We start from the raw sequence: 24010 nt of genomic DNA, 5'->3' as shown, positions 1-24010 counted from the left end.
GATCCCCATGGAGGGGAAAGTTGGGGGTGGGACCCTGGCAGGCCCAGGGAGCCTTTCACCCAGGAATGAAATTGTCCATGGTGCTCTCATTAGGAGACCAGCTGGGCACCGAGTCTGGTACCAGCATCCTTCTGATAATGGCATCCCCCTGGTAACAGCATCCTTTAAGCACCAGTATGAGCATCCTCAGAGTACCAGGCGGGGCATGCTCATACCTGAGGGATGCTGCCAGTGGACCTGCCTGTGGACCTGCCCAGGGGTGTGGGACTATGCAGTGGACTCTTCCAGGGGAGATTAAGTCACACTGCCTGGGAATCCCTCTGGCCCTACAAATGCTACTGGGGTCTGCGAGCCCAGTCTCTCCGGGGAAGCAAGGATGCACTTTGCGATGCTGGTTCCCACCACTTGCCTGACCCTGCTGCCACCCCTGGAAGGGCTCTGAGGGGTGGCAGCCGCCCCGTCCTGCCACCCCAGCCGGACCCCGGCGCGTGCGGGGGAGATGCCCAGCCCCGACCCGCGCTCATGCCCTGGCCGGGGGCGAGGGACTCGGGGGACCGGGGCCCCACCGGGCTCCACGCAGCAGAACCGACCCCCGCCGCCCCCGCCGCCATGGAGTCCCGGGGGTCCCTTACCGGCTCGGCCGGGGGCGGCTCCGCTTCGGTTCGGCTCCGGCTCTGGCTCCGGCTGCGGTGCGTGGCGGCTCGGCCGCAATCGGGCTCCGCCGCGGCCCCAGCAGCGGGCGAAGCGCCGTCCCCACCTGTTGCTGCGGCTGCTCCCGCCGGGGACTCCGGGACCGCGGTCCCCGCCCCGGCGGCACCGGGCGGTGCAGGGGCGGTGCGGGGGTGGGGGGGGGCCGGGGCGGTGCGGCGGAGGGGAGGGATCGGGGGGGATCGGGGGGTGCCCTGTGGCAGCGCGGGGGGCGGGGGGGGGGTGTCCAGGCAAGGATACCGCTAACCAGGGCGGTGGGGACACCCAGGCAGCACAGCCACGGGTGCTGTGGCGAGTGGTCGTGTGGAGCCCTTTTGTGCTGTAATTGAGTGATGATAATTAGGTTTCAGCAATTCGTCTTAGGTTGTGGTTGCTGCTGGCTGCTTCGGGGCTGTGGGTCTAGAAGCTTTGTCAGCTGCTGTAAGGCACGATCGCCTCTCCCCTCCCAAGCCATGCCCCCGGCCTGGCGCTCCCTGCACCTGCACTGGCTCTTGGCAGAGCACAGTGATGGGAGACCACGAGCAGACATCAAGCAGGACAAGAGCAATAGAAGGTACTGTGCCACTGCCTTGGCACACAGCTTGCTTTCCAGCAGCTCCTCACACTGACTCCAAACGTGTCAAGTCATCTCTGCAGCCAGCACTGGGCGGGTGAGTCTGCAAGCAAAGTGAGTTTGTGCAACAAGTTTGGGGGGTGGGAATGCTCAAACTGGGCTCATCATGGAAGTGTGCTCCAAGCATGGTCTTCAGGAATGGCCCTTGGTTAAACAGCTGTAACAGACCACCAGCCTTTAGTTATGGTTTAATAAACATGGTTTATTGAGCTGGGTTGACTAAATTGCCAGTCTGACTGCCCCCCCCCCCCCCCCCCCCCCCCCCCCCAAGCCCCAGTGCATCACTGGTGAAACTGCAGTTGTGCTGTGGTGGCCACCAGTGTGGGAAGAACAGCCCTGGCTGGCCAGTGTCTGATCCATCAGGAGAGGGTGGGGGAACTGAAATCCCTCCCTGAGCAGTCCCAGCCCAGGGGCTGTTCTGGGCTATTGAGAAATGTCTCCGCTGTGCCTGGTTCTCCCCGTGGCAGGCAACAGAGAAGGTGAGTGAAGGACCCCTTAAAAGCAGAGATGTCTGGGATGGACACACTGATGTCCTCTCTCCTGTCCCTACCTGCCCAAGGGACCACAGAGCATGTGTTTTCATCTGGGTCCCAGCAAGCTGCCCCTTTCCGACCATGTGCACAAGGGCATGGGGGCAAGGAGGTAACATTTAGCTGGTGCCTTGGCTCAGACAGAGGGAAGGAGTTCAGCTACAAGATGGTGCTCAGCATACACATGCAGGACCACATAACAGTATGGGACATGGGGAGTGGACCTGTGCAGAGCTATGAAACCATATATAAGCCAAAAGCTGCTCACACCTTCAGAAGTGCTGGATCACAGCTCAGGACCATGTTGTTGGGTCTGAGGCAACCAGAGATAGGGGGACAGCTGCCGCAGGAGCGACTTGCAGGGCAGTCAGGAGCTTTAGGTGCAAAAGACCCCAAGCCTTCTCCAGAGCAATCCTCTGGGAGCTGTGGCAGTGGAGCTGCCAGGGCTCAGAGAAGGATCTGTGGAGCAGAGGTGCCCAGCAGATATCCTGGGTGGAGGGGTAGCTGAGGCTGGCAAATACCCAATGCCCACACCAAAGCAAAGAGCAGGTGGGAGCTGAAAGAAGGAACACCTTGCAGAAACAGCCCTGTGGCTCTGCTTGGCCCAAGCCCTGGGCTAGTGCTGTGGCTGATGTGCAAGCACTGAGAGACAAGCTGGGGCTGAGATTGGTGGCTCAGGTGACCAGGATGCTGCATAGGCACTGCCCAGGCAGCCCCTGCCCCCAGCTGCTGGGGAGGGGACAGTTTTCCTCCCAGAGACCTGCAATGTATATTCACAGAGGGAACCAAAGTACCTAGTCTTCGGTAGCTGCCCATGATCTCCCAGGTGAGCTGTGGTAGAGCTGCAGGTCCCAACCAGAACCTGGTCTGGGGCAGCAGGACGCCTGGCCTGTGCTTGAGGACTCAGTAGTAGGCTCCAAGGAGGGTTGAGACCTTGTGGAGGAGCTCCTTGTGGTTGGCATGCAGGGGGATCCTCTTGTCCAGCACCTGCCAGCGGATGCACAGCTCCGGATCGCAGCCCTGGAGGAACTGGAAGGTGGCCAGAGACATCATGTACGCACTGCTGGTGAGGGGCCATGCCAGCCATGCTCATCAGCACCTCAAGTTCCAAGCCTCCTGCCCTTTCTTTTTGGGACCCCTGGTGCAGTCCCACCCCGTGTTCATCCCCATGTTCTTCCTCCATTGCATGCAGTTGGAGAAGCCCACTCCTGATGAGGGCAAGATCAGGATCTGGAGATCTGGCTCCCTTGCCCCATGCCCACTGAGAGCTGGGTCAGGGAACTGTGGAGGTGAGGCACCCATACCGAATTCAGCCGCTTCATCTCCACATCGTTCTGGTTGTCAAAGTGCACGCTGACAGCGACGGTCTCAACCCAGGCATTATCCGTGTTGCGGGGGTCGTCAAGGTACCCCTTGTGTATCTATGCACAGTGAAGGACTGCCACATTAGCAGAGCCCTCACCATCTCTCTGAGGACACCAAGAGGCCCCAGGGGTGGTGGAGCATCACCCCACAGCCTCTCTGCCCCACTGGAGACCAGTGCCCTGTTCCCACTGCACAGAGAGTGATCGCAGCTGGCAGAGACACCAGTGTGTGCAGCCCATCCCTGGGGTCCCTGGGCTGCCTCCCAGACCCCTGCATGGTGTGAGGCCATTACGGTGTGTCTCCACCTCCCTCAGCCATTCCTCCCTGGTGGGAGCAGTGGCCAAGGGGCGATGCACCCTGCCCCTGTACCCTGGGGACACCCACATGCCCCTGTGCCATCATGATGTCCACATGTCCCTGTACTATGGTGATGCCCCCATGTGCCTGTACTGCTGTGACACCCATATGCCCCTGTACTGGGGTGATGCCTGCATGCCCCTGTACTGCTGTAACACCCACGTGCCCCTGTACCACTGGGACACCTGCATGCCCCCCACCTCAGTGCCTTGTTTCAGCAAATTCTGGAACTGCGGCCAGAACTCCCGGCGCAGGATCCACTTGAGCTTCAATGGCAGCGTCTCACCAGGCTCCAGTGACCCCTGTGCCAAAGCAGATGTCAGCGTGGGGCCGCCATCAGCCTAGCCCAGCCTCCCTCACTGCCACCAGCTTGGCCATCGGGCGGATGCCACCACTGCAGAAGATGCCACAAGATCTGGTGGAGGGAGCAGGCAGCAGTAGTGCCTCCCTCCCTTCCTCCCTCTCCTGCCAGAAGTCCTCAGCTGTGCCCAAGCATGTCCATGTTTGCCTGCTTCAACGTCTGGACCTCTCTGTCAAAGCACGTTATGCCAATGGCTTATGTTGTGAAGGACGTGTGACAACTGAAGACGTGGAGGAGGAGGGAGAAGCAGGACACAGGGGGTCAGGGTGGGTGGGGGTATGTAACCTCACCACTGCTCCCCCAGCACTCTTGGCAGCACAACCCCACACTCGGATGCTCTGTGGGAGGGGCAGAGGTACCTCCTCGGACAAGGCTGTGACACCTGTCTGTGTTTCTCCTTTTTCCACAGGGCATCCAGCTGTTGGGCTGGGCCAGCCCTGTCTCCCCAGACACTCCCCCAAACTGCACCAGCTGGTTTTCACCAGCTCTTACCCCGGGCAGAGCCCAGACATCCGACAGCGGGTACTGGGCTACTAGGACTTCCAGCATCTTCTTCAGGTTCTTCCTTATAATGGACCCATCCAAATTCCTCCTCCAGCTGTGAGAGAGGCCCCTGTTATACTGTAGCCGGACTCAGCTCCCTCCTGCCCAGTGGTGGTTGAATGGGCAGCAGTGGGTTTTGCCAGGTCCCAGACTTTCTGTGATGGCTTTGTGCCCCCTTTTCCATTCCAGCTCCACAGCCCTGTCCTGGAGCAAGGACACCTCTCTGTCCCCACACACTCACCGGGTCACAACGGGGTGCAGGGCATGGTTGGGCCCAAAGCAGTGCAGCCTCCCACGGCCTCGCAGCCCCGTCCTGCCCATGGGGTTCCTGGCAGGGAGAGAGCGAGTGGGCTAGGATGGCACCAGGGTCCCTTTGAGCACCCTGTCATGCTGATCAAAGCCCTATACTGCTTTCCCAAATTTCCCACCACTGCACTGCACCTCTCCTGGGGTGCTTGGGTTTTTTTTTGGTGGGGGGAGCCCTGAGGACAATGCATGCCATCATCCCTGCCCCACCATTAGCCGTAGGGAAGTGGGATGCGGATGGATGCACCCAGGCCCACCTGGACTCTCCATCTCCCTGGTGCTTTGCCTACAGCCGGGGACCCCAGCTCCCACTGAGCCTGTCTGCCCTCATGGCAGATGCACTCACAGCGGCAGCCCATCCTGCACGGCGTAGAGGCCGTGGAAGCTCTGCCGGTTGATCAGCCCATCCATGCTGTTGTAGTTGATCTTCAGGAGAGACTCCAAGGAACTGGGGGGTGGGAGGCAGCCCGGCAGAGAGGGCTGGCTGTGCCACCCAGGGGAAGGGGCAGAGGAGTGGGGAGCCACAGGGGAACACTCACAGGCTGAACGGGTCCTGCACAGACATGTCCTTGTGGTCAGCCGAGTAGGCGGGAGGGTCGTAGATTGGGAAGTCCACCTGCAGAGCATGTGGCCCTGTCAGGCCCCCCTTGCATCCCTGCTCTGGTGGCAGGCAGGGACTGGGACCCCCAGAGACAATTTCTGCCCCACTCCCTTCCTCTGCCCAGCTCATGCCATCATTCCCCAAGGCACACAGGGCTCCAGGCCCTGGTTGGGGGCTGAGCTCCAGGTCTCAGCTGGAGGGTTGGTGCCTCTCACTCATGCCCCCATGGAAGCTGGTGCCAGATCCTGTCCCTGACCCTGAGCCAGCCCCGATTCAGGAAATGCGGAGGCAGGTGTTTGTCCCCTCTGTCTCCCAACCAGGCATCCTTAGCATGGCAGATCCCAGCAGGAACGATGCCTGTTCATCTCTCCTTGTCCTGGGAGGGTCCTGGAGCAGCTGCTCCAGGAAGCCACTTGTCCCAGGGCTGGGAAAAACAGGAGCTCCCAAGTGTGACATGGGTGCAACGATGGGTCTGTTCCCACTGCTGTTGGGATCTGCCTTACAGTCCACCCCCATCCCAGACCCATTGCCCAGGGTCACAGCTCCTACCTCCCAGGGCACCTTCTCATCAGGCACAGGGAAGCGGAGGGTGTGAGACCCTGGGTACAGGAGATTTCGGGCAAGCACATGGTACAGGGGCTGGGTCTCCTCGGGTTTCCCCTCCAGGTCAATGTTCTTCATCTCCAAGGCTTTGCTGGAGCCTGCAAGGCAGACACAGACAACGAGACCCCGCAAAGCAGGGTGCTGAGTCCAGTGCTGCAGACCGTGGCTCTGCTGAGGGGGCTGGCTGGGTCTTTCCATGGGGATGCTGATGTCCCCTGGGGGCCTAGCCCCCAGCATCCCTTCCAGCAGGCCCCAGAGGAACTCCCCCAGGGATGCTGCAGTGGAAAGCCTCAGCCATGGGCTCCAGGGAGGGCTCTGGAGTAGAGGGTGGGAATGGCTGCAGGAGGGGCTGGGCGGCCTCACACAGCCTCCAGACCTTCCTGACCCAAAGGAGCCTCTGCCTCTGCCTTGCTGCTTAACAGAGGGGTGCAAGGGGCTGCTCAGCCCTGGTCCGCAGCCCCATGGGTGCCAGCGCAAGGCTCTGGGTTTCCCTGGTGCTGCTAGAGTGGAGTCAGGCTCCACTTACCCACGGGTGGCATGTCCTCACCTGAGCCAAAGCCATTGCCCTGCAGCGCCTGCATTATCCACCTCAGGGCCTGGGCACTCTGCTGCACCTGCATGGGACAGGAGAAGGTCAGCCTTCCTGGACCTCAGCTGCCCCGCAGGCTCCCTTGCTTGAATACTGCAGGATACAGCCCTCGCAGGAGGCGCTGCTGCCCTTGGTTCCTGGCTGCTCATCCCCCAGAGCAGCAGGGATCCTTGCTGTCCCCTAATGATTGGCTTGGAAAACCACCTCCAGGGAAACATTTTTTCAAAGCAGCTGGAAATGGAAGTGGAAACAGCAGCCGTGCTGCAGCCATCTCAGAGAGGAGAAGCCAGGGCCTGGTCCAGCTCCCCGGGCAGCCCACTGCTTGTGCAGGGTGTAGAACAGCTTCACGGGGAGGGGCAGAGAATCCCCCATCTCCAGAAGGTCTGGAGGGTCCTCTCAGGCCAAGGAGAAGAGCTGGGACAGATCTAATTTCTTGGGTGACCAGTGGAGGCAAGGGCTCATCCCACCACTTCCCACCTTCCTGTTCACTCTGGAGTCAAACAGAACACTTCCCATAAACCTTTTCCTCTCAGATGCTATTGTTTTGGCAAGGAAACTCAAACTATCTGAAGGGGGATTGATTCAGAGGGGCTTTCTCTTGTGCCCTGGTTCAGTTGTCTCAGCCTCTGGAAAACCCCACCTTTCTTAGGTAGTTGCTCAGCTTTTGCCTCACCTGGTCTTCCAGAGAGACCAGTCTCTGCTCCACCAGACGGGTCCTCTTCACCCGGTCCAAGTCCAGCAGCTCTGCCAGTACATCAACCCTGGAGGGACAGTGCAGAGAGGAACGCCCTCAGCAGCCACTCCTGCACTAATCCCAAATCTTCCCTGCCCAAGACACTGGAGGACAGAAGGATGTCCCTGTCTCAGCAGTGCTGGTACCTCTGTGCAATGTCTCGGATCTTCTGCTCCATGTTCTGCTTCTCCTGGCGCTGCTGGTGCTGCAGGTAGTTCTCCTTCAGGTACATCTCCCAAGACAGGAGGGCAGCTTCTTCATTCTTCTCCAGCTTCTCTTCTGCCAGAGGAAGGGGATGGCAGTGCTGTCAGATCCCTGGGCATCCCAAACCCTGGTACTGCAGCCCAGACACCAAGCCTCGTGCCTCGGTGCATGATGCCATGCCCTGGGGAGGGGGCAAAGAGCAGGAGGGGAGATGCTGGTCCTCACTGAGCTGTTTGTGGCGTGTGGCCGGCCTGCGGAGCAAGCCTCGCTGGACCAGGATCTGCAGGTGGTTGAGGAGGATGAAGGGCGGAGGCGCGGGTGGGCGGCCATGGTACTCCTCAATCAGGTTGTGCCGCTGGAACTTCCAGATCTGGTCTGTGTGCTCCTGGACCTGCTGGAAGGTGTAGCTGGGGCAGAGCCCAGGTGTCAGCCATGCCAAGGGGATGAGGGGGCACATCGTGTCTGTATGGTGCCCAGGCTCCTACCCGTCTCCCTGATCAGCCCTGGCCTGCACCTGCTATTTCTACCATATCTATAACCCCTCCAAAGCACCCTGTGCTCTGGTCAGCATGTGCCCCAGGACCCTCCTTATGCTTTCTCAGTGTGTGGTGCCCTGGCCATGGCCAAGCCTGCAAGCAAAGCCAGCTCGATTCACTGTCAGGACCATGGGGCCAGGTCAAACTCACTTGAACATGGCGATGAGGAGGTTGAGGAGGAGGATGTTGGTGAAGAGCAGGTACAGGCACAGTAAGATGACCGTCAGCCACTCTGGGAAGATGGGTTTCTTGTTGTCCTCATTTGTCTCTGGGCACTTGGGCTTGTAGGGGTCGGTCCCATTGGGGCTGCACTGGTCAATATTGAAGTTGACCCCTGCAAGAGAGCACAACACGACTCTGCTGCAGCCAAACCTCACAGTGTCACAGGGATCACGCTGTGCTCTCTGAAAGTGGCCAGCATCACAGGGGCTTAGCTTGACCTCGATCTGCATCATCCCAGGTGCTCTGGCTCACTGCCACCAGCTTTGCAGCTGCGACACTGAGCTGGATCAACTCATGCTCCTGTGCCTTTGCTAGTGTGCTCTTCTGACTGCTTGGGCAGGTGCAGTCCCTGGGTTTGCATTGGTGGCAATGCTCCCAACATACCAGAGTGGGGCTCCATCCCCACACTCTGTCATTACTCCCTCCCAGCCTTACGTTGCGCTTGGAGAGGAGCCCTGTGCAGGATGTCCACAGGCCAACACAGCAGGAGCTAGGCAGACTGCAGCATGAGCTTGGTACCCCTCAGCCTTGTCGCAGCCACCCTCCTCATGCCACACGCTGTCACAGGACAGTGTCCCTTACCGTCAATGTAGGAGGGAATCTGACCAAAGATGGTCAGGTAGGAGTGGTAGACCACACCACGGAAAAGCCACTCCACACGTTCCTCATTGTGGATCAGGATGGCCTGCTTGGCAACCCCAAAGGACACCACCCACACTGCTAGCAGGAAGAGGAAGAAGAAGACATCTTTCATCTGCAAAGACAGAGGGGAAGCAAAATTGTGTCCTGGAGCAAACCCCACTCCAGGATAGGATAACACGGCTGGCACATCCATCCCATGCAGGCATCCAGCTGCTCTAGCTGATCACCCTGGCAGGATGGAGGGGAGCTCTCACCATGCGCTTCACAATGATGATCTTGGGCCCCAGTGTTTTACTGACTGTGAAAATGTGCATCAGACGCAGGCAGAAAATTATAAAAGCCAGTGACAGTATGATGCGCCCAGGATATAAAGTTGATGGGATCAGCCTGGGCACAGAAGAAAGGAAAGGAAACATCTCAGTGCCACCAGTGTGGGTTTTTTTCTGATCTTGCAACATTACATTTCTGTAATATTGGTGAGCTTCCCCAGAGTGCTGGGTGAGAGATTGCAGCATGAAAAACATCTCTCCTAAAAGCAGCTGAAACCAGAGGCAAATTGGTCAGAATTAATCACAAACCATAAAAATCTTCACTGGCCTTTGGAAGAAGTTGCAATTAAAAACCTGCACAATTCTCACTAGTTTTACAGCCTACAGCTGTCACTTGAGCTTGCGCACTGCCAGGTAAGTGGCTCTGCAACTCACCTGCAAGTCAGCCCTGTGATAAAGACTAGGATGGCACAGACATCCAACTTATTCCAGAAGTCCTTGAAGTATAGGGAAGCCATTTTCACAACCCCAAACCCATCTGGATCATACAACAGCTGTTGGGAAGAGAAGAGAGGTTGGTATTTCAGTGAAAGCCTTGTAAGATGCTCATGTGCCTTGTAGAGGGGCAGGACCGCACAGATTGCTGGCCATCACTGGATTCTCTTGCTTACCTGAAGTTAACCAGAACCTAACATGGTTTTCTATAGGGGCGTGGAAGGAGCATGGGGAGAGATACCTGAGACATGGGGCTCTTTAGTCTGTTGAAGAAAAGCACTGAGATGTTGAAGCAAAAGCTGAAAAAAATCAAATGTCAAGCAAAGCCTCGAAATGCTTCTGAGAATAAATGCCCAAGGAAGGAGGTGGTCCCTCCATCTCCTGATGTTTTCAGCTCAAAACAGCATGTCTTTCTGTAAGTACCCAGGGCCAAGCCAGACACAGTCAAAGAGATTCTCTGGCCTCAGAGATGGGGGGATCTGGCAGTCCCTTGAGCTGGGACCTCTCTGAATGGATAGTGACATGAGAAGCAGCATGGGAACGTGAGCTACGTAGGACCTTCCAGGATCACCTAGATGGGTGTCTCTCCCTCCTCTCACCTCCTCTGCCTGCCCCATACCTGGCGGGTCTCCTCGCACACCAGGGAGAAGAGCCAGAAGTAGATGAGGTACTCCCACCAGGACGGCAATGGCTGGAAGTCAACCATCAGGACGTAGGCGAAGAGCAACAGGAAGGTGAAGTAAGAGAGGATGTTCATGTGGAAAATGACGACAGGTGCTGTGAAGAAGGCTCGGAGGCGCATCAGGCAGCCCACAGGCTGCAGCCTGTTCTCTCTGCGGGCAGCAGGGGTGGAAGCGGGGCTCAGCTGCCCAGGGAGATGCCATGGCAGCTTCACCCAGCCAGCCTTGGTGCACACATGCCCCAGCTGCAAGAAGTACCTGAAGGTGATGAGGCTGGTGTAGAGAAGTGGGAAGAACAGCATGCACACGATCACCCGCCAAAGCCCATTGTCCACACATATCTTCCCCCACCAGACTTTGGTTAAAAAGGCCTGTGAGGAGGAAGAGGAGCACTGGTTACAGAAGCCCCCACCTCAGAGTGGGGCTTCAGGGCAGACCCCCACTGCTGCCAACAAGTGGATCTGGGGCAGGGGACACTTGAGCACTTCCCCTCCAAGCACCACTGCTGGGAACCCACCTGGACACCCCCATGGGACACAAAATTCATGTTCCTGGCCTCCAATGCCAACTGCAGACAGGTTGTCTTCCCCCAGGCCTCAGAGACACGGGTGAGGAGCTTCTGGGCTCTCTCTTCATCCTTGCGGTAGCAGTCTGTGAACACACCTGGCCAGGCAGGGACCAGGGAGACAAGGCTGAGCTCCAGGGCCAGCTTGGTGTTCAGCAAGGCACCTGCAGAGTCACCTTCTGCAGCAGGATCTGGACATTGCACCACACAGTGGCACCCTCTGTGCTACCACCACCACCTGGGCACAGCACTTGCAGCACCATGACCCTGACCATGATGAGGGGACCCCTGTTTGGCACCACCCACCCCACCCATCACCCCAAGACACCTCCTGGGCAAAGCTATCCAGACCTGCAGGGCATGAGAGCAGTTCTAGGTTGCTGGTCCCCTCCTGCTCACCAATCGCCTTGTGCTCATACTGCTCAGCCAGGGCCAGCATGTCATCAGTGGTGTCAGTGTCCTCCTCTTCCTTGGCAAGTTCCTTCAGGATTTTACTGCAGGCTAGTGCGGCCACCATGCAGTCCTGGCTCTGGAGCAGAAGAGGCCAGAGAGAGTGTGGGGCTCTGTGCCCTATCCTGCAAGTCCTGGTAGTCCTGCCAAGGCCCCCACAGCTCCCACAGGAGGGAAGGAAGGTGTCCCAAGCAGACTGCTGCTCAGGATGGACAACTTGCCGTCACAAGGGCTGAGCTGTGCTCCTCTCTGGGTGCAGGGGCAGTAGGTAACCCACTGGCATTGGGAATCTGAGGACACCCCTTGTCTCCTAGTGGTAAGCCTTGGGTGACGGGATGGTGTCACTCCATGGCTCTGCACAGCACACTAACCATGCTGCCAGCCACATTGCCTCTTGCCCTGGGGATGCTGTTTATGGGTGGAAGCAGGTACCATGCCTCAGCACACCCCAGGTGCCATGCCCTTGTGTCCTTCCTGCAGTGGGCTGAGCCCTCTCAGCCTCTGCAAGGAAGAGCACACTTCTGGCCCAGCACATCACCTCTGCCTGCAGTGTACATTTTGGCTGGGAAGGCAGGGATCTGACATCATGGTGTGTGTTTGGGGGTGAACATCAAGCATCCACAGGCTCACTAACTGTCTCCCATTTGGCTGGGGGTCAGGCTCAGGCACCACCATGGGCCAGCTCGCCGGCTGTCTGAAATGCCAGCAGGTGCAATCTTTCCTCTTGGGGCTGGGAGGTTTGGCTCCATCTGAGCCTCTCAGCTGGGACTGACAGCTCTGGGCTGTGATACCTGGGCCCAGATGATTTCTGCCAGCTCCTTGCGGTTCTGGACTACAGCCCAGATAAGCAGATCGCGGACTGGGTCCATGGTGAAGGTGACTCGGCCAGCAGAGCGCTTGTAGAGGGACCGGAGACTTGACCCCTGAACCTGCAAGGCATGTGATGGTCAGACCTGTTCCCCTGCCAAGAGGCTGCAGAAAGCAGCCAGCCCCTCAGCACAAAGCCACCCCTGAACCCCGGGTGCCTGCCTCCACCACCCATGGAAGAGCCTTTGCTGCAGATAGTGGGGTGGCCAAGACTGGAGTCATGCTGGAAATGCCACTTTTTTTAGGGCCAGGACCATGTGGGGATGTGCCCGTCCTGCCCAGTGCACCCACCCCACTGAGTCCTGTCCACCAGAGTGGGCGTAGGAGGGTGGGGCAGATGACTTGGGCAGGGCTTTGAGGAACTTTAAGTGGGATTCTTGAGCAGGCAAGAGGACGGAGACCCAGCTGGAACCTCCAGGATGGTTTCTTGAGCCAGCGTCCCCCTCCCTAACGCAACCCTGCCACCAGGTAACCTGGAGATGCGTACATTCAGCTTGATGTGCGGGACTGGGATGGAGAGCCGGGGCCGCTCCGTGTGCTTTGGCTTGGGGTAGAGAGGATGTGTGGAGCAGCCCAGGAGCTCCCGCAACACCTGGGAGACGTGGTGCAGTTGGATTCTTGGCATTTTGGAGCCAGCTGTGTGCTCTCTCTCCTCCAGCATGACCTTCTGCAGCTTGCTGTGGAACAGGCAGGATGGTGCCATGTTGTTGTAGAGGTAAACCAGGGTGTCCCAGGTGACAAACTCCTTGAGACGCACTCCCTGCTCCAGGAACAGCTTCACAAACTCTGGCTTGTTGGAGATCAGGGCAGCTGCCATCACAGGATGGAGATCTGTGGGCTGGCAGGCCAGAAGCAGAGGTGAGGGGCTCCATGGCCCCCGAGCAGGGCCCCACCATGCTCTTCACTCAGATGGGGAGATATTATGCCTGAGCACACAAGGAGTTTCTGAGTGTGAGAGAGCAGCTGGGAAGTACTGGGACTTGTGGGACATCCCTCAGAGACTCACTTCTGGGTCATGCCCTCTCCTCTGGCAGTGAAGAGTGAAGCCCTCTGCTCTCTTGGCTGCTGGTTGGAGAGATGGGGTAAGGTAGAGGGTAGACCCTCTTTCCCTGTGAGCTGGGGCTCATGAGGATGCACCATACAAATGAACAGCTTGTCCACTGTGCACAACTCTTCACCTGAACGATCATGGTGCTGCCAGCTGTATCTCAGCCATGGGGAGACTGGCTGTTCCCCGTGGTCACCCAGTTCAGCCTTTGTGGGGTTTTCCTTTCCAATGCATCCTTTACATGTGCTCAGAAATTAAAACAAAGCCCATTGGCAAGGGGGTATGTGTCTGTCCTGGCAAGAAGGTATCTGCTGACTTTCTGCCACACCTTGGTTTCAGCCTCAGCTTTTCATACCAGCCACATCAGTCCAGGGCTGCAGCACCTTGTAACAGCCCTGGCCTGCATCAGCTAATCTGAGAGCCTGCCTTGTCCTCTCTTCCCAACAAAGATGTAGATCTTGTTCGGGCTGTGCATTTTCACACCATCAAATATTTCCCCTTCGGGATCCTGGTTCCCACCAGCCCTTCCCAGTCCCACAAAAGGTACGTGAGCTAGGGGAATCCAAACTGTCAAACGAAATAGGAAAAATCCCTTCCAAGTCCCACAGCCCCAGCAGAAAGGACAGAGAACCTTGCTCAGCTTTGACTTCTCAACAGCTGGAACAGACATGGGACAGCAGAGCTGGCTTGTGCTGCTCCCTGCCCCACTCTATAGTAAAGTTTGAACAGGGAAGCGCCAGGCTGGGTGAGATGAGTTTAGAGACAAGTTGCCATTTGACAATGTGGCATGAGCAGCGACCACAGAGCAGAGCTGGCAAGAGGTATTTTTGGCTCTAGGTTGGTGGATTGTCTTTAAAAGGTTTTGAACAAAATACTGATCAATCACCCTTGTAAACTATTACAAGCCAAATAGGACCTTTCCAAGCAATGAATTGCAGGGTGTGCTCACCTCTTCTTTGGGTATTTGAGTGCACTTTTGAAAGACAGGACAGATTAAGAGCCCCTCACAATGTGGAGGGAGTTTAGGGTCCTAGAGAAATGCCCTCAAAAACTCTCCCCAGGCACAGCTGGGGTGAACAGTGCCCTCAATATCCACAGTCTTCAACTGGGACCTGACAAGCTGTAAGCCTGACCAGACAAGCAGCACAGGTACTCCCTTACCTTCCACTCATGGTCGTCCGTGAAGATCTCACTCCGAGCAATGTCCACCCTGTTCCAGGCCACAGCTAACTTCAGCTGGTGGTCCCAGTTCTCATGACCAAAGTGGTCCTGGTTTCGTGATGCTGCATGCGAAGTGCATGTGTTAGAACAGAGGAACATTTATGTGGTGAGAAGATACCATCTGGAAGCCCCCTTGGAGGCCTGGCCCTTTGGGTTGAAATATCTCTCCCCAATCAGCTCAGCACCATGAGGTTTGGGGACCCCTTTGGTGACCCCATAAGTCAAGCATCTGCAGGAGATGACTTGTGACCCCCATCCCATTCATCTCGCCCCATCCTCCCAAGCACCTCCCCACCCCTCACCTTTGAACAGGGCCTGGAGGATGGCCACGTCCACATCCTGCTGGCCATATTTGCCCTCTCTGAAAATGGTCAGGAGCTGCCGGCTCCGCACTATGTCTTGGATCTACAAGGAGAGCCATGGGCAAGCAAACAGCAGCAGCATCTCCTCACTGCCGCTTCCCGCAGCCCCTGTCCTGTGTGGGGCAATTCCTTGCTCCCCTTAGGTTGCCTGCAGACCCCCTGTGCTGTGTCTCCCAGCCCAGCTGGTATCTCTCTGCCCAAAGGGAGCAGGCAGTGGAGGAGCAGCGCTCGAGCCCTTGGGGTGCCCAACAGGACAATGCTGAGCATGGCTAGGGGGCAATGGGTAGTTGGCAGAAGATCAGCCTTAAACTTCACACTGGGAGCCTTGATGCTTATGGGCAAGGACTCCTGGGGACACCTTTGATCTCCACAAGCTCAGCGAGAGGAGCTGTCTGCCTGCAAGAGGCTTACCTTCTTGGTCCATTCCACCAGCTTGCCGTCAGTGAAGAGCTCATAGCTGTCATGGAAGAACACGCTCAGCTTCTTCTGGATCAAGGCAATGGTTATTTTGGGCACAGGCAGGCTGGCTACCTGTGCGATGACATCGGCCACACGCCCAGACCCTTCCACAATCACACAGGGGGTCCCGTTGGTGATGGCGTTGTAGATGGTCTGCAGCAGAGTGGGGAGGCTGGTCCTAATTCCACCCAGAGGCCAGCGGACCCTCTCTGAGCCTGAGACACACACTGCTGCTCTGCAGCACTCCCGTCCAGCTGCATTTCAGCTAGTGTGGCACCACACTCACACCAACGCTGGAGAGCAGCACCCCGGGGCAAGGAGCTGCTCCCTCCCACCACCACCCACTCTCAGCTCTGCTGGGAGAGGGTAGAAGCAGTTCCTTACATCAAGTGTCCCGGGGCCTCCTTCCAGCACCACACACACGATGGGAATCTTGATGGCGACGCCTGCGGGGAAGCAGAGCCCAGGGTGACCTCCCTGTGGGGCAGCCCCCCCTGCCATGCAGCTGAATGTGGTCCCCTCTGAGCAGTGGGGTGTGAAAGGCAAGGTGGGAGCGCTGCCCCTGACATGCCAGGCTCCAGGAAAGAGGGGAGACGATCTCCTGGCAGTCATGCTGCTGGAGCATGTGTGTGCATGTGTTAGAATAGAAGATCATCTGCACAGTGAGAAGCCCCCTTGGAGGCCTGGCCCTTTGGGAGAAACAACTCTCCCTGATCAGCTCAGCATCACAAGGTTTGGGGAGCCCTCTTGTGACCCCATTAGTCAAGCAGCTGGCAGAGAAAGTCTCTTTGATTTGTGTCACTGAGGAACCAGGTTCCACATTTATCATGACAATCCTCTCAAACCCCTTGCCTGGATCCTCCAGGGAAGCCACAGCCTCCCCACTCACTGGAGGCCAGGATGGGCACCCCTTACCAATGGATGGCCCTTGTGCCCTCCCCTGCCTCAGGCCTGGCTATGTGTTGCCATTACCTCCTTTCACCTTGGTCTGCTCTGAAATGAACTTCTCCAGTCTGGTCCTCAGGGGGATTTCCACCCCATACCTTCCATGGGTCCCATCGTCCACCAGGATGAAGTGGGAGTGGTTGCTGTCCAGGCATGACAGGTTGCCTTGGTTCTCCTCATCCAGTATGTACTCAGCTGGAAAGCCACCCTGTAAGGTGCAGGAGGAGAGACTCTGGGAAAAGCCTGGCAGGGCTGCAGAGGAGCACCAGATGCCCAGAGCAACCAGCACGTGGGACAGGAACAGGCCAGCACGTGGGGCCAGTCTGGCCAGACAGCCTCCCCTGCCCCCCCTGCAGTCCTTATGTTAGCCTTGCCCCATGCTCCTCTGTCTCTGCTCCACCTGCCCTCACACCCGCAAGGGTCCTCCCAGGGGAAGCGCAGCACCTACACAAGACACTGGGAAGGGTAGAGTGGCTTCTCAGCAAACATCAGCCCGGGACCATCACTCTTTCTGGTGCGGCTGAGTTTTCCAGGGCTGCCAGCCACAAGCACGTCTTGAAGCACCCATTCCCACCACGGCCCTTGGCAGGACTTCCCCAGCAGTCCAGGCATAGGCAAAGCAAACACATCTCCAACTCTGCCTGGCTCACCATGGGGCAGATGAGGCTCTCCCGGTTGTACACAGTCCCCCAGGTAGCTATGCCAATGGTGACAATCTCGCCCTCCTTGTGGCTGCAGCTCAGGATGAAGTCTCGCACTGCCTCTCCCACCTGTTTCATCACACCAGCATGGGACCCCCCTGTGATGATCCAGGCCCCTGGGGGTCAGAGAGGGTCTTGGGAAGGGAGAGGCTCTGCTCACAGCAATCTCCTAGCATCCCCCTATATAGCTGCAGGAACACCTGGTCCTCAGAGATGCTCTATCCCCCAGAAGATGTCTTCCCTGCCCACTACATCAAGCCCTGGCAGCACAGGAGATGCTGTCTTCAGCACAGTGTTGCATCTCTCAGTCCAGCTCCCTATGAGCCTGTTTGCAGCAATTGAGCAAGAACAGTCCATCCCTGGTGGTGGTAGTCCAGACAGGGACCTACAGGCCTCCTGGGCCAGCTTGGAATCTCCACAGCAGCCCAACTCACTGAACCTGGCATGCTCAGATGACAGGCCCCTCTCCTGCTGCAATCTCAGGGAGAGCCTCTGCATCTCTTACCAGTGGTCTGGGCCACTTTGACTAGCCCTTGCCGGAAGATGTTCTTCAGCCTTGGCTTCATGATGAAGTTTTTGGCTCCCCCAGTGACTGAGATGAGCAGGTTGGGTGCATCGAGGCCCCAATGCTGTGTCATGAGGTGGTAGATGACCCGTGGAGGGGTATCCGAGGAGACGCGCACATACTGCAAAAAGGGGAACATACACACATTTCAGGTAAAAACAACAGGGTGAGGGTAACAGGGCACCTGCACCACAATTTCTCCTGTCCCAGCAAAGAACCAGGGGCTTCCCATGCCATTTCCCAGCAGAGTCCTGTTGCTGCTGCCCCAGGTCTTTGTGCATGACCTTGTTCCCATTCACTTCCCTGGGACCAAGCATTCCCAAGATGAACCTAAGGACAAGGACAGGGAACAGCCACTCCTTGGAGCATGGGCCTCACAGTGTGAAGATCAGTCTTGTAGTTTCAGAAAGGGACTAGGTTCAGGGCTGGGAGAGAGGAGGGATCCTGGCCCACACCCTGTCCTCTGCTTGGGTCAGTGTTGCCTTTGGGGCATTTCCACTCTTTCCTAACCTCCTCTCATTCAGGAAGGAAATACTTGCATTTCATCTGCCATGGAAAGAACCTGAACACTGACTCCCCATACAACACAGACAGGAAAAACAGATCACCTTCCCCATCTTTTGTCCCAGGCCCGTGAAGTGGATATCACCGAAGGCATCTGTTGGCATTTCCTGGATGTGCCTGCTGGGGTCCCATTCCTTCCCCAGGAAGATGGGAGGTTTGGCAGCATCTTCCAGGTGCTGTTCCCTGAGATAGCCGCACTCACACACAATCCTCCTGAAACACACACCACCAACTTTGCTCAAAATAATCTAAACCCAAAAGGCAAAGCCCAGCTGGCCCACCTGCCTCAGCCCAGGCAGGAGGTGTTGGCATTCTCATTAAGAATACCACAGGCATCGGCATCTTCCACCCAGCTCATCTTCCAGCTCAGAACTTGTGCAGAAACAAAGGCATTGTTTGGGGGGAAATTTAGCAAAAAAATGGTATTTCTGCCTGTAGAGGTTTAGGGCAGAAATACTAAGGTCGTTCTGGATGAAGTACAGACTGCATGCGAAAGCATCAGAAAGGTTCCTCACTGGGACATGGGATATCAGTCATGTGGTGACACACAGCAGGGTGAAGAACTAGTCAAAAAGGACTTTGTGAATCCCCTTGACACCAGCTCCCTTGACAGAAAGGTGGGATTTTTCTGGTGCTGTTGCTTTGTCACCAAACACCCCTTCTTCTGCCCTGGCAGGGGAGGGGAATGAGGGACTGTCTGACTTACCCAGAATCTGATGTCTGGGAGCTTTCAACAAAGTAGGTGCACTCTTTCTTCTGGATATTTTCAGGAATCCACGAGATGAGATTTTCCTGAAGGAGCAGGAAAAGCAGCAAGGGGTCAGGGTTTCTGCAAAGGGCCAGAAGTTATGCCAGGGACCAGACACCCTGGTGCTTGGAGCATATCTGGGTGCTTCTTTGATGTGAAGGAAGAAAGCTCCATTGCTATCTGCAAGGACAAAGCCAGGTGTACTCCAAGGACAGGAGATATGAATGCTGGACATGTACCTCAGATGTTTGGGGGTTTTCTGTCTGTCCCTAAAACTAAAGTGATCTGTTATTAATGCTCCCATTACTGAGTCATCAGGTAACTCATTAATGCTCTTCTGTTATGTGTGGCCAATCGCCCCCTCTTCCAGCACCTTCTGAACTTGCCTTTTCATTGCTGCCGGTGGGGAAATGTGCCTTCCGCCTGCTCTTCGAGACACTGCTACTGCTCTGCTGGAGGTTGGGGACCACCTCGAAGTCACTCATCTTCCTGGGGTGCGTGGCAGGGTTGTCTCCTCTCTCGGGGCACACCTTGTTCAGTTCGGAGGGGAGCACCTTGGTGCGCCGGCCATGTGCAGCCATGGCTGTTGTGTCTTGCCCTGCTTGGCGTCCTCTCTCCTGTTCCTAGGCTGGGAGGTCCTGAACATCTCCATCCTGAGCGCAGCAGAAAAGAAGGATACCCATGGACTGGGGTGTCCTGTCCATCATTCCCTGGGTCGAGAGACGTCCACAGGAAACCTGCCAGTCCCTCACCATGGTCCTGACACAGGGGTCACATGGGTGGTGAACCAGCCTCAGCATGCACCATGCTGCCCCTGTCAGCCTCTGAAAATTGACCCCACCGTGCTCTGCCCACCAGCACAGCTGCTGGCCTGCCTGCTCTGCTGCCTGGCCATCCACCAGCCCATAGCTCTCCTTGCTTGCTCTCTGCTGCAGGCAGCTGGGATATTTCCAGCAGCAGGGAGCACAGAAACTAGGTCTCTTGTGCAGGCAGCCCAAACATGGCCTCGCATGGAAAATCTGTATCAACACACTGGCTGCAGAGACAGGGCACTCCTCTGTAGGGGGAGATCCCAGAGCTAAAACCAAGGTGCACACAGGCATGCTGCATAGCAGGGGCTGCAAAACCCCTGAGCCCTCCCAAATGCTCACAGTCCCCATTGCTGAGCTCCTGAACTGCTGAGACTGGAGAGCTGCTGGAGGAAGGGTGGAAAAGCTCCTGGGTGCCTCTGGAGCCCAAAGCGGAATGGTGTCCTCTCAGGGGAGCTGTGATTAGGTAACAGAGCAAGCACAGCACTCAGGTAAGGCACTGGCAAAGCTGTGGGGTCAGCAGGCCTGTGTTTAAGGAGGATTTTCACTGTCTTTCTGCAAGCCAAACTCTGCATCACACCCAAGGGTGGGGAGCCCTTAAGAGGGACAAGGAGTGGTGGAGCAAAATTGTAGCTACCACTATATTTTCTTCACATCTCCTTCCCCCAGGCTCAGTGCTGCTGCGGGCAAGGAGCAGCAAGGAAAAGCCTTTTTGTCACCCTCCCTCCCAGGCTCCCTCCAGCAAATAGGCAGCCCCACCGACCTCAGGAGCCAGATTTTGGCAGTCTGGCTTTCTGCATCAGCACAACCCATGGCAGATCTAATTGTTTGAGAAAGAGCTGTCTAAATAAGGTCAAACATATCCTTAATTCTTGTTCCTGGCCTCTCAGGACGGGCAGGCTGGTGGGGGTTTGGGGCATGGCCACAAGCAGCTCATAAGTGCATGCAGGAAGGGCTCTCACACCGGGTCCTCCATGGGCACCCCGGGGGTGAACAATCGTGCTGAGAAAACACCCAGAATACCTGTCCTTAAGGGCTCCAGGGCCAAGGGCTGAGCCTCTCCCGTAACACATGCTGCCTGCCCCCCCTCCCGGCTTGGCAAGCAGCTCAGGAGGGGGGCTGCACTCCCGAGAGGCCTGGCAGCTTGCCCCACTGCAGGCAGCACAGGGCCCCTCACCCGGGGGTCGGGTCCCCTCTCGGCTGCACACGGTCGTCACAGCACCCATCGGGACAGGGGTCCAAAGCCCTGACCGCAGGCGCCGAACATTGCCTGTGAACCATGCGCACCCCCCCGCCCCCCGCCCCTCCACCAGTGCAACAGCCAGCGAGGCTGCCTGTACCTTCCCTGCAGCATCCTCCGGCCGCATCACCAGCTCCTCCGCTCCGTGCCTGTCACAGGCATTCAGCCCCGTGTCCCTCTCCTTTGGCGGGTCATTCTGTCACTGGAGACACAGACGATGAGTGGAGAATAGGGCAGAGCTGCCTGCAGAGAGGAGGAGGTGGCAGGGCGGCTGGCAGCCTCCCAGCAAATCAGGCTGCGGGAGCGGTCCCTGCCGCGAGCTGCAGCGCCCAGGCAGGCCCCGCGAGCGGCTGAGTCACGCTCCCGGCCGCCCGCAGCCGCCATTCCCGCCCGCAGCCGCCATTCCCGCCCGCAGCATCCCACTGCCGTCAGCCCCACGCAGGGCAAGATGCTCGCGCCCGAGCCCCTCTTGGCAGATCAAAAAATAATCCACCAAGCCAGGAAACATGAAATTAATTATTACTCAACCCTTAATTGGTTTAGTGGTGGACTTGGTAGTGTTAGGTTAATGGTCGGACTGGATGATCTTAAAGGTCTTTTCCAACCTAAACGATTCTATGATTCTGTGTCACGAGCAGGGGCTGACGCGGGGGGATGGCAGGGCCCTGGCACACAGATGCTGCCGGGAAGGAGCAGCAGCCCGGCGGCTCTGACGGAGGCTTGGGTGCATCACGGGCTTGGCAAGCATTACAAAAATTCCCTTCCCTAACTATTATATCAATCAGTCTTTATAGAATGGAAAGGTATTCATTTTATATATATATGTATTTATACATATATAAATCAGTTATACACTGTGATGTGATGAGGTAGTGGAATTTTACTGGAGACTTTGGTATTGTTCATTCTTAAGTAAAACAAGCTAAAAGACAGCCTGGCCCTGGAAAGAAGGACTTTGCTTTGTGGTAGCTTAGAGCTGTCCATGAAGAATAAAAGATAACCCAGGACAACCACAATAATGCCAGCATCCTAGCCCCTCTGACGCGTCTTTGAAACCCTCCCAGCATTGTCTGGCGTCACAGATCAGTAACTCAAGCGAGAGTGACTCAAGGGATGCCTGATCAATACAGAAGAGGCAAGAATGCTGCAGAAATACAGTGGCTTTGCAAAGTTGTACTGTGATTAGCAATTGGTAGCATGGGTGTTAGTGATTAGGCCAGTCGTGTTGTACCTGGACACTTGAAAGGTATAAGACACCTGTGTAAAACCACATTTGGGGTGCCCCAGTTTGGCTGGGACACCTCACACGCATGAATAAATATTTACCCTTGTAATTCTGTGCTTTGCATCATAGCCTCTCTCCTTGGGCAGCATGGGCCAAGTGCAAATTTTCATAACACAAGCCCTGGGTGAGGAACCTCACTGTCACACCACAGGCACCAAATGCCTTTTGGCTGGTGCTTCCCACTTCCCCATTTCAGATGCTCTCCCCCCATTATGCTCCATGCCCTAAATGAATTGGCTTTTCCACTGGGTTTGCAGCCACTTAACTTGCACTTGCCACAACATTTGCTTAGCAAAACCAGCGTTCATCTTCCTCGGAAAATGTTCTAAGCAGCAAAGCCAGTCCCGGAAGGCAGCCAAGGCAGTGGATGCTGCAGCAGCGAGCGATTTGGCTGGCTGTGGCTCAGCAGCAGGTACACCAGGCAGCCCAGGCGACTGTGGCTCAGAGCAAGCCGAGGGTCCTGCAGCACCAGGCCCCAGCCATCCCTGATGGCTCTCGCTGGAGAAGACTGTAAAAGATTATGGGACAGTGCCAGGAGACAGCTGGGAAGAGAGACATCGCTGGTTCTCAAATGCAGGCATGTCCTCCGGGTCTGGGGCTGAAGCCCTGTGACTCCTTTCATGTTGCAATGGGCTCAGGTGCTGGGGCAGTGCATTAAACAAGCAAGTAGGGTCCAAAGGAAAACATGGTGTTGTGATCACATCCTTTAGCCTGCTTTCCAGCCAAAGCATGTAAGTTAGCATGGGCCATCTATGCAATGAGTTCTTCTGGTTTCCTTGAACAAGAGAAAACAGCTGAGACATTTCACTGGAAGAACAGATGCCACTAATAAGGCCGTAAATAAAATCCACGTGCAATGCTTTACAGTTCAGTTGTAATTAACTCTGCACTGCCAAAAGAACTGAAGTCAGAACTGCACATTAATTACACATTAATGTGAACATTCATCCGCTCTCAGCTGGCTAGCTCTCTGGAGACCGTGGCTTTTGGCATATGCCAAAACCACCATGGCCTGATGGGATGCGTGTGGAGCCAGCACGCTGGGACAGTTCCCGCTGCTCCTTCTAAAGGCCCAGCTAAAACCCAGCAGGGCTGAAAGCAAATCCTGGCAAGTTAACATCCATTTGTGACAGCAGGAGGAATGAGGGAAGAACATGAAGGACTCTGGCCGCTCACTGGGGACTGTGCCCGCACACACATCCGATGTCTCAGGTCAAATTCAGCCAGATTGATGTTTGTGAACCAGAACACTTTTTTGCTGCCAGATAGCAGCAAACCTCCTGCCAGTGCCGCGGAACCTCCACTGGGATCAGCCCCTTGCTCTGGGTCTCTCCCAACAGCGACCCCAGCTCTGTGGGAGCCCCCTCTCCTGCTGGGGCTTGGTCCTCCCAGAAGCCATCATGGTGCTGCCCTGGCGTGGTCACTGCTGCTGTCCCGTGCCAGTGAGGAGGAACCTCACTGCAGAGTGGGGAGGATGCCTGCCTCCTTGGGTGGGAAGGCATTCATATGACCTGGGGAGGGAGGACGCATGCCCAGCCCTGCCCGGGGAATGGGGTCCCTCCGACATTTTCCCCCATGCCCCAAATGCATTGTTTGGGCCCATTTCTCCAAGGAGTTCCTGTGAAGGATGCCTCCTTCCAAGGGCCTTTCCTGAAGCAATGCCTCTTGCCCTGTAGAGACAGAGGCCAGCACCAGCTGGGAGGAAGGGAGCATCTGTGGTGGAGGCACTGCAGCCACCAGCCCTTCCCTGGGCAGGGCTGGGGGTGCATCCACGCATGGGTGAACAAACTAGCACAGAAGGAACCAGGCACAGCCCCTCTCAGC

General features: G+C 56.8%; 1 protein-coding gene across 2 annotated transcripts; it reads right to left on the bottom strand.

Annotated features, from left to right (window-relative positions):
- Positions 1–2754: 2754 nt before the first annotated feature.
- On the bottom strand, positions 2755–21885 carry TRPM2 (transient receptor potential cation channel subfamily M member 2). Of its 2 annotated transcripts, XM_075715996.1 has the most exons (31): positions 21856–21885; positions 18149–18238; positions 17481–17661; positions 16925–17091; positions 16302–16482; positions 15714–15775; positions 15282–15482; positions 14811–14913; positions 14449–14570; positions 12727–13077; positions 12164–12301; positions 11322–11451; positions 10875–11020; positions 10616–10728; positions 10297–10510; positions 9618–9736; positions 9168–9300; positions 8854–9025; positions 8200–8383; positions 7739–7920; positions 7456–7588; positions 7250–7337; positions 6514–6601; positions 5934–6085; positions 5323–5399; positions 5130–5231; positions 4719–4805; positions 4427–4532; positions 3774–3875; positions 3156–3272; positions 2755–2880 (listed from the first exon to the last, which is right to left on the bottom strand). In XM_075715996.1, the coding sequence occupies exons 1-31, from the start codon at positions 21883–21885 to the stop codon at positions 2755–2757; spliced, it is 4197 nt and encodes a 1398-aa protein (XP_075572111.1). The 2 variants fall into 2 exon arrangements, with proteins under 2 accessions (XP_075572111.1, XP_075572112.1); XM_075715997.1 differs by lacking the exons at positions 5130–5231; positions 5323–5399; positions 5934–6085; ... (20 more) ...; positions 18149–18238; positions 21856–21885 and having other exon boundaries at positions 6510–6526.
- Positions 21886–24010: the final 2125 nt, after the last annotated feature.

The sequence above is a fragment of the Pelecanus crispus genome, chromosome 9 (genome assembly GCF_030463565.1).
Source record: "Pelecanus crispus isolate bPelCri1 chromosome 9, bPelCri1.pri, whole genome shotgun sequence".
NCBI lineage: Eukaryota > Metazoa > Chordata > Aves > Pelecaniformes > Pelecanidae > Pelecanus > Pelecanus crispus.
The sequence above is the reverse complement of the archived record's forward strand: the minus strand, read 5'-3'. Positions and strand labels throughout refer to the sequence as shown.